This window comes from Vulpes lagopus, chromosome 2 (genome assembly GCF_018345385.1).
Source record: "Vulpes lagopus strain Blue_001 chromosome 2, ASM1834538v1, whole genome shotgun sequence".
Classification (NCBI taxonomy): Eukaryota; Metazoa; Chordata; class Mammalia; order Carnivora; family Canidae; genus Vulpes; species Vulpes lagopus.
Window position 1 is genome coordinate 88,215,840 of NC_054825.1, and position 18,393 is coordinate 88,234,232.

Sequence of the window (18,393 nt, forward strand, 5' to 3'; positions counted from 1 at the left end):
TGTCATATCTTTGGTTAAGTGCTATTTTTAATTTGTTGCTGTAAGCTGACAAAAATCTATTTCACTATTAAAAAAAAAAAATCACAGAAATATAGTAAAAAATAAAGTGTCCAGAAAGTAGAATTTAAGTACTCTCAAACACATGCTATAATAACTACGGGAGATGTCCAGATGATAGTAGAAAAAAAATTACCAAAACTTTTCTTTCAATGGAAAAATATACAAATATCTTAAATTTACTTTGAAATACAAAAAAAAGATAAAGATTGATGTAGATAGACGGATGGAGAGATATAGGATAATGCAAGTACAGTAAAATATTAATAGTACAAAGTGTAGGTTTATTGATGTATATACAACGTAAACTTTTCTCAACTTTACTGTATGTTTAAACATTTTCATAATAAAATGTTGGGGGAAAAATTATCCCCAAAACAGTAAAGAAAAAGAGCAGAGTATAACACCCTTAGAGGATTGGTAATTTTTCCCTAGGACACTTAAGATTGCAATAAAACAAACAATTTGACAATATATGTGGAAGAATGTCATCAGCAGATAAATTCTGAGAACCTATGGCAAATACTAGATGACAGACTATCCATTCCCAGATTTTTTAAATAGATAGACCTTGTTCTGAGACAGACCAAATATATTACAGTTGAAGGCAGTGGAATGGCTTAGAAACTCTGTTGTTAACTTCATTTCTAAGATTTTCATCATCTTTAAAATCTTACAAAGTAAAAATGGTGTCATATAATTTTTTATATGTACAAAATAATCAATATTATAGAAGACTTTTTCCATACCACATTGGCGGGAACACTAGCAGCTGTCTTTTCTTCAATTTTACTATCTGTTTTGGCAACTCGAAGAGAACTTGCAGGATCTGAAGCTTTTTCAACCTGGAGGTGAATACGTTATCGTTTCTAATTACACATAAGCAGTATACAATAATTATGCATAAATATATGTTAACAAGTCAGAGAGCAAAATGTTCTAAGAAAATGTTCATTCTGATAATAAAGAATTTGAGAAAACCCCGTAAAATGACCATTCTCTTGTGCAGAAGGGCAGAGAAAAGGGAAGGGAATGCATCTCTGAGGGAGCAGGGGAGGGGATGCCTCCACTACAAGGCATGAGGACCAGTACCCTGTGCACACCTGTACTTCCCCTCGGGCCCTCCCTTGCCTTCCTGGAGGCATAGCCCATACCCCTAATGGGCCCAGGGCTAGGCAGAAAGTTTCAATTTTGAAGAAGTGGCTAGTAGAAGTTCCTGCCACTAGAACTCAACAGCACATCCTAGAACACTGCAAAGACTGAATTTAGCATCCTGTAGTCTGTAGGTCTAACTAAGGTGACTTACTATCATACGAATGGAGTGTAGCTATGGTAACCATAACCACTTGTTACATGGAAATCTTCACCAAATCACACATCAGATGCAAACCCCTCAGCAGTGTTTTAGCCATGCTCAGATGGTTGTGTTTGTGTCTTTTCACACCACAGCTAACTCCCACCCAGATTCTGATTCTTATTGAGCATATATCATAACCAGCAGGTACCTGAGGTCAAATAAGTAAGATGCACAGATGTAGGAAATATAAATCCTCTGCAGCAGCAGCAGCAGCAATTTTACTCACTTATATTCACTCTTAATATCTGCTCTTTTAGAGGTTCCTCTGTTTATAGACCTGTTTATGAATATAATGTGGGAAGAGTTTCTCAGCAGAAAATTACATAAGCCCTAAAAACTGACCGGCAAGACCTCTGGATGTTTCTCAGCTTCATCATCTTGTTCTTCATTTACATTTGATGCAGCAAATACTTCAAATTGGCTGAAATCTGCAAAATTTGGTTGTTCTGGTATCTGCTGAGGTGAGGTACTAGTGTGAGTTATCAGGCCATCAGCATCCACTGGGCGATGCACAACGGGACCAGGAGCCTACATGATGGATCAGGATAGAGGAACACATATTTTATTAGTGAATCACTGTCCGCAACCTTCTCTGAACATATATTGTAGATATACTTTGTTATCCGTAAATTCAGGGTGATAAGGGATGGTAGCATCTGACTCTAAAATCCGTAAGTGGAATGCTGAGACACTAAAAAAATTAAGATGACAAACCTTCAATAAAAAAGATACTTTTACAAAATTCTTTTTTGCAAAGAAAGTACATGAAAGCAGAGGGAGGGTATGGCCCTACTCTCTGCTTCTCCACTTGCATCCACTGTTTTCTTAATTAAGGTACCGCAGAATAGTGTGTACTTTTAACAAGTTATTTTTTAACTGTTTCATTATGTTTCTAAAAGGGTTATTTTAAAGTATGAAAACCACTGCTCTAAGGATCCTCCCAACACTTCAGTGTACTTCCCTTTGGTATGTCCTCCACTCCTTTGGTGGAGCAATCCTAAAATCTTCAGTTCAAAAATAAATTTACCGAGTATCTAACTTGTGGCCAAGCATTATGAAAATAATAGTGAATGAACAAATAAAGTCTGTGCCCTCATGAAGCAGATAGACCGGAGCAAGGTAAGAGACAAGTAAACAAGAACGTAAAATGCAGCGTGAGAAGTCTCATGACTCTCTCTGGGTCTTGAGTATGACACAGAAATACTCTGCCCCTTTCCAACCACCTCTTCAGTTTCATCTCCCATCATTCCACTTGCACTAAACTGACTCCTTTACCCTGAATATGCCAGGCAATGTCATTCCTTCTGATTGGAGTCCCCTCTTCCCAAGAAACACTACTTTATCTCTCAAGTCTCTGCTTAAAGTCTTACTTCTTTCATTTTACTTATGCCTTTTCAATGAGATCCTTGACTTTACTAGCTAGTAAAGCTGTGCCAAAGCATTTCATAAATGTATCTAGCATAGCCCTTCCATTATAATTGCTGTTTACAGGTCTGTCTTCCCCACTGAACTCGTTCTTGAGTCAAGTGACTAGCTCATTGGGTTTCACAGTTTAACCCCCAACACAAGTATTTTTGCTGGCATTTTAGATAAACTAGATATGGAAATATTCAAATTTCAGGACCTTTTATGATTAAGAAACCATCTTTCTAACTTCAAGTAACCAACCTCATGATAAGAATCTAACTCAGAAAAAAAATCAACCAAATTCATTCATGTAAGAGGCAGCCAGCCAGTCACATAAAACTATAGCTATCATCCAGAATCTGTCTCAGAACATACTAGATGAAAACAATTTCCACCTGGCAGGGATGCAGAGGTCTTCTTACACTTTCTTTCCTGATGGAGTAACATCCTTGGCAGGGAGATGCAGGGAGGGCACAGAGCCTCTGCTAGACCCAGGACATACATGGACATCTATCTCCCAACCCACTGTTCTCTCCACTAAACCTTCCATTATTAAGACATTGTCATTTGGTCCACTTTTAAGTTTCTTTCAAAGGTAACTCCAACCATTATTCTGGACTTCCAAAATAAGACCCAGCTTCCCTAAATGAAATGCTCATTAAGAATGATTAATTGGGTAATTCTTGATCTTCAAAATAATTCCAGAGTAGAAGAGCAAACCCCTAACAGACAAATATAATTGTTCAGTAATGAACACACTGAAGAATTACCTGTGAGGGCTGGGGTCTTGGAGGCACTGCAGGAGGATGGGCAACAACTCCAGCCTGTTGTTGTCCTGAGTAAATACACAAGTCATTTTTTTTCTTTAGTAAACACATACTTTGCTAGTAGAACGAACAAGCAGAGTGAATGGGATCAAATGACAAAGACTTCTAAGAATGCTTGATAAGTATTGGAAGGTATTTATTATCCTGTAAAACTATCTAGATGTGACCTAGTAACCAAGCCTCATAGCCTTTTCTGAGACCTCATTATCTATCTTTTTTTTTGTTGTTGTTAGGGAGTTATTTTGTTTAGTAGGCTCCACACCCAGTGTGGAGCCCAATGTGAGGCTTGGACTCATGACCCTGAGATCAAGACCTGAGCTGAGATTAAGGGTCAGACACTTAACTGACCAAGCCACCCAGGCACTCTATCTCAGATCTCATTTCTCTTGTTCTATTGCACAAGGCACTCGTGGTATTCTTGTTTCCATAATACTATACATTCTTGGTTTTCTAAAATTTCTGAATGCTCTTCAGCTATAAAATATGCAGACTTCCAAATTTTCTCTTTGCATTTAATACTTCACTCAATCATTTCTAAGTAAATAATTCTCAACACAATTTTTCTTAGTCCACAAGTCCAATGGCCTACTATTATGTCATGTTTTCCTCATCATTCCAAACCTATGACGTCTAAAACAGAACATCATCACCCTTTGGTTCTAACTTTTCTGTTTTGATCAAAATTTATTAACGTTAAACCAGTTATTTAAAACTTGAAGTAAATTATGAGTGTTATCTCTTCTTTGTTAGTTAACTGAAAACCTATCCAGCTTTCCCTCCTTGATCTCTCCACATGGTTGTTTTAAAATCTCTTGTGGCAACTCTCAGGTTCCCATCTCTATCATTTTCCCTCAAATACATAAAGAAAAAAAATTTCCTCTCATCTGACATCTTCTAAACTCAAAATTTTTCCTCAAATAAAAAATAAGGCATGGTAAGAAAAGATTAAATAAAAATGTTGTGCTCTTTAATGAACTTTAAAATCGGGGTGCCTGGGTGGCTCAGTCAGTTAAGCATCTGCCTTTGGCTTGGGTCGTGATCCTGGGGTCCTGGGACTGAGCCCCACGTTGGGCTCCCTGCTCAGTGGGGAGCCTGCTTCTCCCTCTCCCCCTACTTGTACCTGCGTGCTCTCTTTCTCTCTGTCAAATGAATAAATAAAATCTTAAGAAAAAAAACAAATGAAAATAGATATGGCTCTTAATCCCTACCTGTGGTGACTGCAAAGGTCCGATTCATATCTAAAGATGATGATCTAGAATGAGAAGGCTGTGGTCTTGGAGGAGGAGGTGGTGGTGCAGTGTTATCAGGAGATGTTCCTGAATGAGACCTACAAAATACACCCCATTATAACTGGTCATGTTACTGGTATTGGAGCTTTTTCCTTTTTAAGCATTCAAATTTGGCTAAGCAGCGAAGATCTTATTGGTGTGACATTTTCTCAAGTAGGTATACGAGTCCTATGATGATAAAGACAAGACTGTTTATGATATGCATTAGCAAGTAATTAGTCAATGTGTCAAATAATCTTTTTTTATGAAGCATAATTATTACATTTTTTAAAATTTCAAAAATTTTGAAAAGAAAGTTATTGACAGGAATTCAAGGTAGACACAAACCTAGCAACTTTTTCCCACTCAATTAAAGATAATACTAGTTTGAAAAAACATTTTCAAAAAAGAGAAACTTTACTTTCAGACATGGTTAGCTTTCACCTTATTTAAAGTTTGAAGTTTGGTAAGCTGAAAGAGAATCTGGCTCAGCTACTGAGGTGCCCACTCCTGTGTCCCCACAGGCAATCTCATTGTAGCAGTGGCTGTACTCATTCTTTTTTTTTTTTTTTTTTTTTGGCTGTACTCATTCTTGACCCACCCTAGAGATTCACTTTTTTGCCACTAAAGTCTTCTGTATTCTGAAAAGAATCTCATGGACCCTGGCAATCTGATCCTCATGTACAGGGATAAAAAGGAGAATAAAATCCAAGATATCTGAAGAGAAATAATTATACAAAGAAGCAGTCTTTGACTCTGGAAATTCTTCTGAGATTCTATATTACTAGTCTCTATATCCTCCAGGAATGTGGAAAAGGATACTTAGTACATATAAAGGATGAGGGGGAAAAGATACTCTTGTCCTGCACATAATTTTTAGTGGATGGCTAAACCCTTGCAGACAAATCCCTTGCTACCTTCACCCTATCCCATACCTTTTTTATTTGTGCCTGAAAAGTTATATGTAATGCAGATCCTCAGGGTAAGTAGATAGCCCAACACTAGGGTGTGTGCTTCTAGATGGTATCTTAAAACAGAATTTTGTTGGTACTTGCCATAAGGCTATCCAAGAAAATCTGTACATTACTTAAACAGACTCTCAACTGTTTACTTACAAAAAGGACTGTATTAAACTGCTAATGCTACTATAGCTCTTTCTAGACCTTCCAAAGAACACCATGGGAACAATAAGGTTCCTTTTATTTCCTATTAAAGTTGAAAAGAATCAAAAAAATTATTTCCCTTCTACATAAGTCAACAGGTAACCTAACAGCCTCTAGAGAGCTGAAGAATAGAGGAAAATAATTCATACTTGGTTCTAAAATATTCTCAATTAAAACATAACAAGATATTTTAATATGCTTTTTAACTGAAAAAATACTGACCTTTGATGAGTTACGTTGTTTCCAATCTGTTCTGGGTCCGAAGTAAAAGAATCTGAACTACTGTACCCATCTGCTGATAAATGGAATATATCCTATTTAATAATAATCTTTTATTCATTTTTTACTCTATATAATCTAAACAAATATAATAATTATTATTTCAAATCACAGATATTTAAAGATTGGCTAATAGGTTAACAGTTCATCCTAGTGTTATGAAATGTAAAAATTTAAATATCAATCAAATCATGGCATATTTACACAATGAAATACCATGCACACAGAATAGGTTAGTCTAGAGAAGTTAATATAGGAATTAAAAAATATGCTTAGACAATAATAAAATTTATGAGATTAGCCAGACATTCCCCATTTTTCACCTGAGAAAATATCATTTCCAAATCCTCACAATCTTATGAAGAGCAGAGGGTCCCAGAGACAGACTAATGGTTGTGATGAATGATAAATCTTAAAACAGAAACTCAGGGACAATGTGAAGGAACACTGCTGCTTACTTTGAAGGGTTGTAAATTGAAGGGACTGGTTATTTGGTTTGGTTTCATTTCAAAATGTATCCCTTCCTTTTTCTTATCAAATAACTGAACTGTTTAATTAATTGGCCCATGAATGATGTTAAAACTAACATATTTCCATCTGGATGTTCCAATAGGCATCTCAAACTTTGAGATGTCCAAAACTCAACTTCTGTTTTTCCCCAACAAACCTGTTATCACAGTCTTCCACAATGCCCAGTGGCTCAGGCTAAATTCCCTGAATCACCTGTGACCTCCCACCATCACACTTTATAACACAAGTAAGCAAATTCTGACTCTTTTTCTATAAAATATAGCCAGAATCTGACCACTTCCCAGCACTGCTACCACCCTAGGCTAAGCCATCCTCCTCTCTTACATATGTTCCTCCAATTGTTTTTTAAACGATCTTTCCTGTTTTGACTCTTGCTTTCTTGGGGGCTATTACTCTTACAGCAGCTGTAGTGATCCTCGTATATAAAAAAAGGAAGGTCAGGCCACATCACTTCTCCATTCAAAACCTTCTAACGGCGTTTTATCTCATGCAGTAAAAGTCACTCTTTCACTGCTCCCTGATTACTCCTCTACTACTTGCTACTTCTGGCTGCCAAATTTGCTAATTGGTTCTCTTCCAGGTGTTTACCTGCTGTTCCCAGCAGAAGGCAGATTTCTAAATAAGGGCTTCACATGTGCTGTTTCCTGTGCCTTAAATGTTCTTCCTTCTGATATTCACAGCCGAATCCCTCATCTCATTCAGGTCTTAACCCAAATGTCATCTTTTGGTAAGGTCTTCTTTGAGCTCCTTCCTTAAACTGCCACTCCCTCTTCTTCTCTTTGCCAGCTTTATTCTTATCCAATGTGTTAATTATCTCTTAAGATAGGAGGAGTTAAGATTTTTGTTTTGGGTTTTTTCTCTTATATTCCCTACAGAATGTAAGCTCCATAAAGGCAAAGATTTTTTGTTTGTTTAACTGCTGAATCCCTAGTGTCTAGAACAGAGCCTGCCACATACTATTCCTTTAACATAGGCTAAATAAATGAATGTACACATAATTTCTTGTGAGAGGAAGGAGTAAGTGTGAAGAGTTCATGGACTAAATGTGGCTAACGGAGAAGGATGGCAAACAGAAGGCCTGCCTAGAAGCAGGTCCAGGTGGCAATAAGCAACCATTTACTCATACAGAGGGTAGGGTACTTAAAAAGGTTGACTTATCTCTACTTTATTCAGTAAGGTAATATGAAATAGCTATACATTTGAATTATTCAGATTCTAAATCCACACTTAACCAACTTCAAATGGAAGCTGTAATGCTATTTTTCACTTACCTACAGTATTTCCAGAAGCAAATTTCACTGATGAATTTATTTTACTTTCCTCCGACAGGTCAGATGTTTTCACCAGTAATGGGCTAGTGGGATTAGTATGATCTAGTAGAGAAGTAAAAGGTAAAAATATAAGAACTGAATTAATAAATTCATAAACTTCAGAGTATAAGACTTCATTTATATATTCCAAAGAAGTAGAAGGTAAACCTCATGAGATATAAGACAAAATAGTATTTTTAATAAAAATATGAGCTTGTTCATAGCGAATTTTGCTTTCTACCACAACAGAAGATTGGTTTTAATGAAAAATGTCAATTTGCATGTTCATACTTTGTTAATTTATCCCTTCAGGGTAGTAAAAACCCCACACAAATGGTTATAAAATAATTTATGATGTTGACTTATACAGAAAATAGATATACCTCTGAGAAAATAAATAGATGTCTAACTAAAACATTTAATCTAAAATGAGGAGAAACTTCAAGACTTTAAGCAAAACATACAATTTCAAAGCCAAGATTTATTTTAACATACTACCTCCTCTTCAGTTAAAATCTGAACATACTTTAAATATATATTCACAGCAGTTATCATAAAACCCATAAGGTAGAGATGCCTGGATGGGTCAGTCGGTTAAGCAACCAAATCTGGGTTTTAGCTCAGGTCATGATCTCAGGGCCTTGAGACTGAGCCCCACATCAGGCTCCACATTGGCATGGAGCCTGCTTAAGATCCTCTCTCCCTTTCCCTATGCCTTTCCCAACTCCTTCCCCATACCCAGCTTACATCCACTCTAAAATAAATAAATAAAGAAAATCTTTTAAAAACCCCACAAAACCCATTGGGTATTAGAAAAGTCACATCTTCCAATTGTCCTTATTTTTATTTATAATATAAATTCAACAGTTTCCCTTTTTAAAAATTTTTGAAAAATATTTGAGAGCAAGAAAGAGCATACACTCGGGGGGGAAGGGCAGAGGGTGAAAGAGAGAATCCTTAAGCAGACTCCCTGTTGAGCATGGAGCCCAACATGACATGGGGTTGGACCCCAGGACCCTAGGATCGTGACCTGAGTCAAAATCAATAGTCAGCTGACCAATCAGTTGAGCCACTTAGGCACCTTTAACAGTTTCCTTTTGAAACTGTAATATAAATTGAATAATATACACAAAAATACATCTATACTTGTAGAAAGTACTATGTTGAAAAATAAACAATTATGAAGGAATCTGAGCCCTCAAATAATTATTTGTGTATTTTAGTTAGATGCTAATCTAAAATACAACCCAGCAACAGCTTCCTTACCACTGCCAGTTCTTTTCAGTTCCATTTCCTGCATGTGGATTTTGCTTGGAGTCATACGAATGGGAACTGGATGAACAATAGCAGTATCCTAGAGACGAATGGGAGGAAATACAGACTTTGCATTAAAAACGCCACGCTGATACCATGAATAATCCAAACTAACAATACTTTAAATAGACTTTTTTATTCATGCTAAGGCAAGCATGAAAATAAATTTCTTAATTAGAAATCTTAGAATTACGTGTACAAATCAAGTTCACTATGCGTACTCTAATAATCTGATTTTTTTTTAATAAAAAAGTACATTTTAACTTTTGAGTGGTTAAAGATTTGAGTGGAAAAAAGATCTATAAAACTATATTTGAAGACTATATCAAAGGCAAAGTATGAGATGTTCTAATTAAATTATACAAATATGAACCTTTGAAGTTAAACTGCACTATTTCATGAGAACTCAAATTTTTCTCTAATTGCTGAAAAAAAATTGACACTTACTTTTTCCTTTGTAAAACAAGGTAATAATGCTCGCTATATTTTAACAGCATAATATATTGTTTCTACAGATTACTTCTATAAAACTGTTTAAAACTGGGGCACCGGGGATCCCTGGGTGGCTCAGCGGTTTAGCACCTGCCTTCAGCCCAGGGCATGATCCTGGAGTCCCAGGATCGAGTCCTCTATCGGGCTCCCTACATGGAACCTGCTTCTCCCTCTGCCTGTGTCTCTGCCTCTGTCTCTCATGAATAAATAATTAAAAAAAAAAAAAAAACTGGGGCGCCTGGGTAGTGCTGTTGGTTGAGCGCCTGTCTTTGGCTCATGTCACGATCCCGGGGTCCCTCAGATCGAGCTCTGCATCAGGCTCCATGCTCAGTGGTGAGCCTGCTTTTCCCTCTCCTCCCTGCTCCATGCTCTCTCTCGCTTGCTATGTCCTTCACTATTCCCATGTCTCTATAATAAATACAATAAAAACAAAAACTAACAAAGAACCCCAAAAAATTCCACAAAGCCATGTATTTTTAAAAAGGAATAAGTAAGACTCCTACTCTTAACATTCCATTATTTTTCTTAAACCTTTTCATGGCTGGAATATATCTGATATTCCTAAAATTTCATGAGTGGCAAGTCTAGCTAGAGGAGTAAGGAAACTGTAGTACAGACTTTTTGAAAAGAATGCAAACAGCAAAGCAAGAAGAGAAGATGAAGACAAACCTCTTAGATTCAGTTTAAGTCAGACACCTTTTTTGGTTGACAGTACTAGGTAACACCAAGCCTCTGCTAAAGGAAGTTTGGTTCTAGCATACTGCCTCTTGTTTGACAGGCCCCCTTAGCTTATTCTCATAATCTCAAATCAACCAATTTATAACAAATGAATTCTTTTTTGCAATCATACTGATAGATTCATTCACAGTAATTTTCTGTCCCTACACCAGCAAGGTTGTGAACAGAGTTCTAACATTTCCCCTACAACTCTAAATTACAGTTATAAAGATTAATATTATAGCTGGATAAAAGTTCATAGATTTCTCAAACAATAATGAGTTACTCTCAAGGAAAAAAAATCTTAAGGATTTCATTTATTTATTCATGAGAGACACAGAGAGAGAGGCAGAGACACAGGCAGAGGGAGAAGCAGGCTTCCTGTGGGGAGCCCAATGTGGGACTCGATCCTAGGACCCTGGATCACGGCCTGAGCTGAAGGCAGACACACAATCACTGAGCCTCCCGGTGTTCTTCAGGAAAATAATTTTTAACAATACACTTAAGATGTTCTTTGTTGCATTTATGGTTATAAAAACATGGTTTTAGGAATAACTACTTTCTTAACTCACAACTTTAGTGGTAGAAATAAATGCTATAAGAATCAGAATTTAACCTTATAAGGCAAGATTAAAGGAAAAAAAAAAGGATAGTTCATGAGACAATAAATCTTATTCCAAACCCAAAACAAGCTAGGAAAAAACAAGCAAAAAAATTGTTAGACGTTTTAATTCATAATATTCATCTAATATATATTGTGTGTATAAAATCAGATATATAAAACTTATGACAGTTGGAACTATTAAGGAATCTTTTCATATATTTCCAGTACAGTATGTGGAAGTCATGATAATGACTCTAAGAAAAGAAAATCATGAATGTTCTATTCATTCTCCAAATTATTTGCATAAGTTTCTGTGCCAGCAAATCAATTCTGTATCACATACTTCAGACATGCAACCACTGGCTGTTGTGAGCTTGCAAGTCCAGCTGCTAGCAGGACAACAGAATTCCTTACAGAGCTTTACACTGATGGCAGGCCTAACCTCCAGCTAGTATACACATCAGAAGCTCTATTTGTGACTGTGGTTTGCAATAGGATAGACAGCTTTGACATTATTTCGACATCCAAATGAAGAACCATGAATGCCTATACTCTTCTAAGTCCTGAGCCATCAGATGCTCCAAATTAGCAACCCCAAATTTACAAATAGAGAAAAAAGTATAAAGACTGACTAGCAGGCTCTGCCCAGCTTCTTCTACCTATTCAAATCACCTCGTCACCTTTAGGAAACCCATTCTTAATCACTTATGGTACATCTGTGTCATATATTTGGGCATTTCACTTTATTTATTATACTTTATTGAATATATTATATACTCAAGTGTATTATAATATATAATATAATATACTTGAATATATTATATATATTATACTATACACTTTATTGAATATATTAGACTCATCTACCTGTATTTTCTACTTGCCTTAAATCTCGTGATCCTGCCTGAGTCCACCCTCCCTGCTTTTCCTTTCTGTGTCACTCAACATCTTGCTCTCTCTGATCCCATCAATTCTTCACATTGTTTGCTGCCTGACTGATCTTCTCCAACTGCCTCTTTCTCACTCCTATCTTTTCATGGCACTCCTGGCTGGCTCCTCAGGTCTATGAGATGAAGTTCAGATCTTTGGTCTAGCACAAAAGATCTTCCCAGTCTGGTTTCAACCATACTGCTTAGACCCCCTCAACCCCCATGTCTACCCTATACTCTCAGCACACTCACCAGATCCTGCCTGTGATATTCTCTCTGCTTGGAATGCCCTTGTCCATTTCTGCCAATTCATAGTTTCTTTCAAAACCCAGCACACCAAGCATAACCACTCTTGTGAAAACTTTCCCAAATACACCAGGCTGAATTAGCCCACAGTTCTCTGCCTAAAATTTTGCTCACAACTATATATGATAATTATCACAATCAGTGATATTACAACCATCACCTATCATGGTTAAGCTGTGGGCTACCTACCTACGAGTGAAGTTTTTGACCTTTTTTATACTCCTAGAGACTGTCACAGGCACCTAGAAGGGAGCTCCACTAAACCAGGTGGGTTGGCTGGGCATCTTCAGTAATCAAATTAACTTTTTATATCCTGAATTACTCAGAAGTTTTACAGCACTTAAGATCAGGCATAAATCATGGCAAAGACTAGTGCACTACACTTCTTATCAGTCTAGAATTTAGTAGCAGAAGCAGATTCTACCAGAGGCTATTAACGATAAGCAGTTCAACAAAAGCAATCAAGTTTCTGGAAATGATATATCAGAAGCTCAATTTCATTATAATTTTGGGAGCCTAATAACTATCCATCTCGTTTGCATGTGAGGTCACTGTACTATGTGATGCAGAAGTCTCTAAGTGCTACAGAGAACTGTTGGGCTCCTCATAGACTTTCACTTTACTGAGCAAACGGCTAATTATCAAATTTTAGCTTTTTAAAAATATTCCATTAAATATTTCCAAGACTGTAAGGTTTGTAAATTCATATTAGAACTGCAGTGATATTTTTCTCTTAGGCAATTATCTTCTAATCCGTATGGACCTTACTCACTTACAATTATTTATAGAAGACTTGCAAAGGATCATTTGGGATTATGAGTATAAGCTGTGTTATACAGAAGGCAGTTTGCCAGGTAAGTATTAAATGAAGGATAAGAACTTAGATCCTCAATGGGAGCAGGGCATTCTCCTAATGGCAGGTTTATTACTGAGATCCCTAAGTTGGGGGAACAAAGTTAAGATTTAAGTTTATCATCATAAAAAAGATTTCTAGGTAACATTATAAATATTTAAGACTGCCAACTTTATCAAGTTTAGAGATCTAATTTCAGATTTAAAATAGCAATTATAACTTTTAATTTCTTACAGCTTCCTGCCTCACAAGAGATAATAAAAGAAAGTACTGAGCCATAGTATTTTAAACACTAGAGCTAGAACTCGCAAATTTGGGTATTTTTTCCAAGAAGTTACAAGAACATCACTATGATAAAGTCAAATATTTCCTGGCATTTCCTGCCAGTCATGAGTCAATTTATTTTGCCTCTGAGTTCTATGTTTTTATATATAATGTTCTTTCCTGGCCTGACAAAAAAAAATCATAATATTCTGCATAATTATTTTCACCATCTCTTATGGGTTGGGGAATAAAACAGAGCAATTCTGTATTCCTAAACCTAACCCGCTTTCCCAATAAAACATTTTAAAATTAAGTATTTTAAAAAAATAACCTGCCTATGTAAATAGTAGGTAAGAGTAAGATGGATGGCAGCCCGGGTGGCTCAGTGGTTTAGTGCCACCTTCAGTCCAGGGCGTGATCCTGGAGACCCAGGATCGAGTCCCACATCAGGCTCCCTGCATGGAGCCTGCTTCTCCCTCTGCCTGTGTCTCTGCCTCTCTCTCTCTCTCTGTCTCTCATGAATAAATAAAATCTTGAAAAAAAAAAAGAAAAGAGTAAGATGGAGAAATAAACCTTAGAGCAAAGGTAAACTTTAAGTTACAGCACCTGTCACTTCCCAAGAGACCTTAATTAAAACTTCTAATAAGCAGCAGATATTATGTTTTGCTTTTTCATTCCTCAATTTTCAGGTTGAAACCAAAGATTAATGCCTTCAAAGTAGCAATAAAAGAAGTAAAGGGCACAGATGATCTACATATTAATTGGTCCATAAATAATTAATAAACTGTGAAAACTGACACTTCCATATTTTATCTGTTTGAATTCAATGTAACAGCATCCTATTTCACAAATAGGTATCAACTTTTTAAAATTATAAAGCACATGAAAGATCCAATAATTTAAACTACTGAAGATGTACTGCTATCTTTATGTGCCATTTCTCCCAAATCCACACTAAATAAGGACATTACTAGATTAAAAATTAATGGTTCTTTGATCAGAAACATCTAAAAAAAAAAAAGCCTTGTGACACTTTATCTTTTCACTCATTTTTAAAAAAAATCCTACCTTTACTCTCTTCTTCCCTTCCTACTTACTTCCTTTTTTCTTTTTGAAAGATGCTTATTACCATGTCCTTCTCTTTAAAAGAAAAAATAAAAGGACAAGCAGGAGTGAACAGTGAAGAGAATGATTAATAGCTAAGGTTTTTGAAGTTTTCTAATGATTTGAGGGACAGGCAGGGCATATATGAAATTAATTCTGTGGGGACAGAATTTACTTTTTAAATCAGGATGTGAACTTTGTAGCATTTTCAAAGCAACACAGTGAGCCACAGGAAGACAAGACAGAGGGTCCCTTGCACAATGGCAATCTGTGACCAACAATGCTTTTTTTTTTTTTTGCTGAAATTGATTCTCTTTAACAGAACTCAACATACTAATTAAGTCAAAGCCATACCATCTGGACTGTTAAAATAAAAGATGACATTGCATATTTACATATAAAGTACATATTACATGATGTATAAGCATACAAATAATAGTATTTACTAAATGTCATCGCACTGAAATACACAGTATATGTTTACTATGAAATACACAGTATATGTTTAACATACACTTAATTAGCAAATGAAAACAAGGTCAGCTCAATTTTCACAAAATGCTTCCTTAGACACATGTACTAGATTTAAAAACATACAGTTATCTCCCATCAAAATAACTAGAAAATACAAATGATTAAAAAAAAAAAGTTCTTTCCACCATTAAGCACACAAAAATTGAAAAGCCTGCCACCATTTCCCCCCTAAGCACTCCACTCAATCATGCATATCAGCTAAAAACCATAATGAATGGAAATTTGGGTTAATAAAATTAATTTCAAACAAGCAAGCTAAGTGATTGACTTACAGGATCAGCTGGTGCAATGTTAGAATCAAATTGGGTCAGAGTTTGTGAGCTTGAAGAGCGTTCACTAAATGTCTCCCACTGCTGAACAGACAGAGGAGAGACAAGTCAGCATGATGAGAAAGATGGAGTAAAAGATCATTGGAGAAGATTTAGCAAAGTAATTCAGAGGTTGCACTGCAAGTTGTGTTTCAAAGGTCTGACAAAATTCCATAATTTCTGTCTTTCCATAAACATTTTATACTTATCTATGGTGGATCATCTTATAATGTAAGGTGAGCAGCTTCAAATTCAAACGTATAACAACAATTTATTGCAATCTCAATGTAAGAGACTAAAAGTCTCACAGAATTAAAACTCAAAACATAATATAGGAACAGAATCTAAGTGGTACAAATGGTAACAAAGTAAAAATGTAAAGGGGTTTGTCTTGACTAGAGAAAGAATTACTTCAAATCCTTCTTTCAAAATTCTAACATTAATGTATTGGTTTGGTGATGCTAATGTACCCTGTGTACCAAAGTTCTGGTCAAAACAAAGCAAGTCAGTGTGACTTGCCAGTGCGACCCCTGAAAGATGATTCTATTTATGGACGTGCACATAATTTATACATATGTATAGATATTTAATAAGGCGTAATTGAGATAAAATGAAAAGATTTTTGGAATTAATATATGTTTGAGCTTCTGTCCATCTGTAGCAAGTCAACCCCTGCAATCCGCACTACACACAGGGCCATGCCAGACCACAAGACAACTGCCTCAGGCAACGTCCCCTACCCCATGCTAGAAAAATCAGACTGCGGCCACAATGAGAGCAAATCAAGCATCTGAGTACGTGTTATATACAGAAGACTGATTTTGATATGAAATACTACTCCTCTAAAAGAGGTACACAAGTATTAGACCTCTTAGAATAGGTGGAGTGATAACATTAATTTTAGTAAATTCCATTTATTTTGAAGATCTGAGTAATAAAATAGTGTAAGATTTTATATCAAAACTGCATTAAAATCATTAAAATTTGATTAAGAATTATCGGTTATCCTCTGAAGAAGGAAAAACATCTACACATATACAGTATATACATACAAATGTTTACACACAGACACAGCTACTCTTTCAACCAAAATCCTTTCTATAATTCAGTATGGAAAAGTATACATTTTTATGCTTCAAAGTTCGATTTACTATTTAAAACAGTGATACTCTATTTGAGAAGACATGTAGAAATTAAGTATTAGCAAACATGTTGATGAAAATTATCTATAAAAATAGATAATATAATCTTTCAACAAACTAATGCTGATGCATTCAAAGTGATTGTTGAATAAAGAAAATCCACAATAATTCACTTTTATCAAGGGGCATCACTTCAGTGATGTTAGTATAATTAGTTTTCTCAATAATTACTGTTGTAGGGGTAAACAAAGGAATTTTTAAAATCCCAATTATTTAATTGTGGAGAAAAATTTAGATGTAGAAGATTTTCACCATAAAATAGGTATTACCTATCCTATTTGGCGGCATGAAGTTTTAGTAAGACTGTACGTAAGCTACCTGGAAAGCAGAGAGCATCCTGATCTTTGTAACTTTAGTATAGTGGCTGGATCCATAGGCCTGGATCCAGGCTGCTGGAATCCCAGTTATGCTATACAACCTTAGGCAAGTTATTTAACCTGTGTGTCAGTTTTACTATCTATAACACAAGATTAATAATACCTGTATCATAGGACTGTTGTGAAGATGTAAGGAGTTAGTACATGTAAAGAGCTTTGTGAACAGAGCTGGCACATCAAGAGTGCTCGATAAATGTTAGGGATGATTATTAGTGTTATCCAGTGCCTCATCCATATTTGCAGGTGCTGAATAAGTGTTTGCTGAAAGAGTATTAGTGTTTTGTGGTAGAAAGTTAAAATATAATTTAAATTCTATATCCTCAGGTATTTTTAGAAAATATTATTGAAATGTATCAAAATCAATGTTTTACCAACATTCTGATTTTCCACATACAGTAAAAAAAAAAAAAATTATGACATTCATGAACTTTTTAGCAACACTACAAATGAAACTTGCTAGGAATATTTAAGGGAAAATGCAACTACTAGAATCAGAATTTGGAAGGGATGCCATGACGAGGCTTGAATCACACTGCAATTTTTATTTAGAATGAAGATGGGCTTTAGAATTCAGTTGCTTCTTAGAGTTGCTTTTATTTATGAACTGATATCAAAGGAATATAAACACTCTTAATCTGATAGTGCTTTTAAAAAAAATGACAAATGAATAAATGCAGCAAAAATTAATCATTTCAAGAAAACTGATCTTACTCTTTATAAAGCCTCTCTATTAGTAAATTCTTTTAAGGCTTAATTCTTCCCTCTAAAAAAAAAAATACCTAAATAGTTGTTTTATGATAAATGTGCTATGATGTCTCCAATACAGGTATCTGTGATCATGTCCAAAAGCAAGTAGTACTTTAAACTGGCCAGTTACTTCTCTGCTTTTCGACTGTCCAAAATTAACTAGTGTTGCTTTAACCCAGTGGTTTTCAGCCTTTAAAATACACGGAAAGCATAGAAAGCTTGGAATTTTTTTTCCTAAAAGTCAGCAAACTTTGAGATTTGTAGCACTATAAAGGTGATATTAAAAATTATAATGAAAAAAAGTGACTTGTTCACAAAACTGCTCTAAGCAGCCTGGAACAGTTTTCAATAGGAGTTCTACAGAGCACTAAGGTTTAAGAGACTGGGGGCCTCAGACAATCTCTCTAATCAGAGCGGCCCTACTTCTATTGTTTTCTATAATG

The 18,393-nt window shown here is 35.7% G+C and overlaps 1 protein-coding gene across 5 annotated transcripts in view; it reads right to left on the reverse strand.

Annotated features, from left to right (window-relative positions):
* The window catches only part of REPS1 (RALBP1 associated Eps domain containing 1), an 81,679-nt gene that overhangs the window by 4,584 nt on the left and 58,702 nt on the right, over positions 1–18,393 (reverse strand). For 2 of the 5 annotated variants that reach the window (XM_041743461.1, XM_041743458.1), the window contains exons 10-17: positions 15,589–15,669; positions 9,466–9,553; positions 8,161–8,262; positions 6,302–6,374; positions 4,857–4,975; positions 3,592–3,656; positions 1,757–1,942; positions 807–902 (exon numbers count right to left, since the gene is read on the reverse strand). In XM_041743461.1, the coding sequence (XP_041599395.1) occupies positions 807–902; positions 1,757–1,942; positions 3,592–3,656; positions 4,857–4,975; positions 6,302–6,374; positions 8,161–8,262; positions 9,466–9,553; positions 15,589–15,669 (810 nt within the window). The remainder of the gene's footprint in view (positions 1–806; positions 903–1,756; positions 1,943–3,591; positions 3,657–4,856; positions 4,976–6,301; positions 6,375–8,160; positions 8,263–9,465; positions 9,554–15,588; positions 15,670–18,393) is intronic. The other 3 variants (XM_041743460.1, XM_041743463.1, XM_041743462.1) reach the window with 3 other exon arrangements.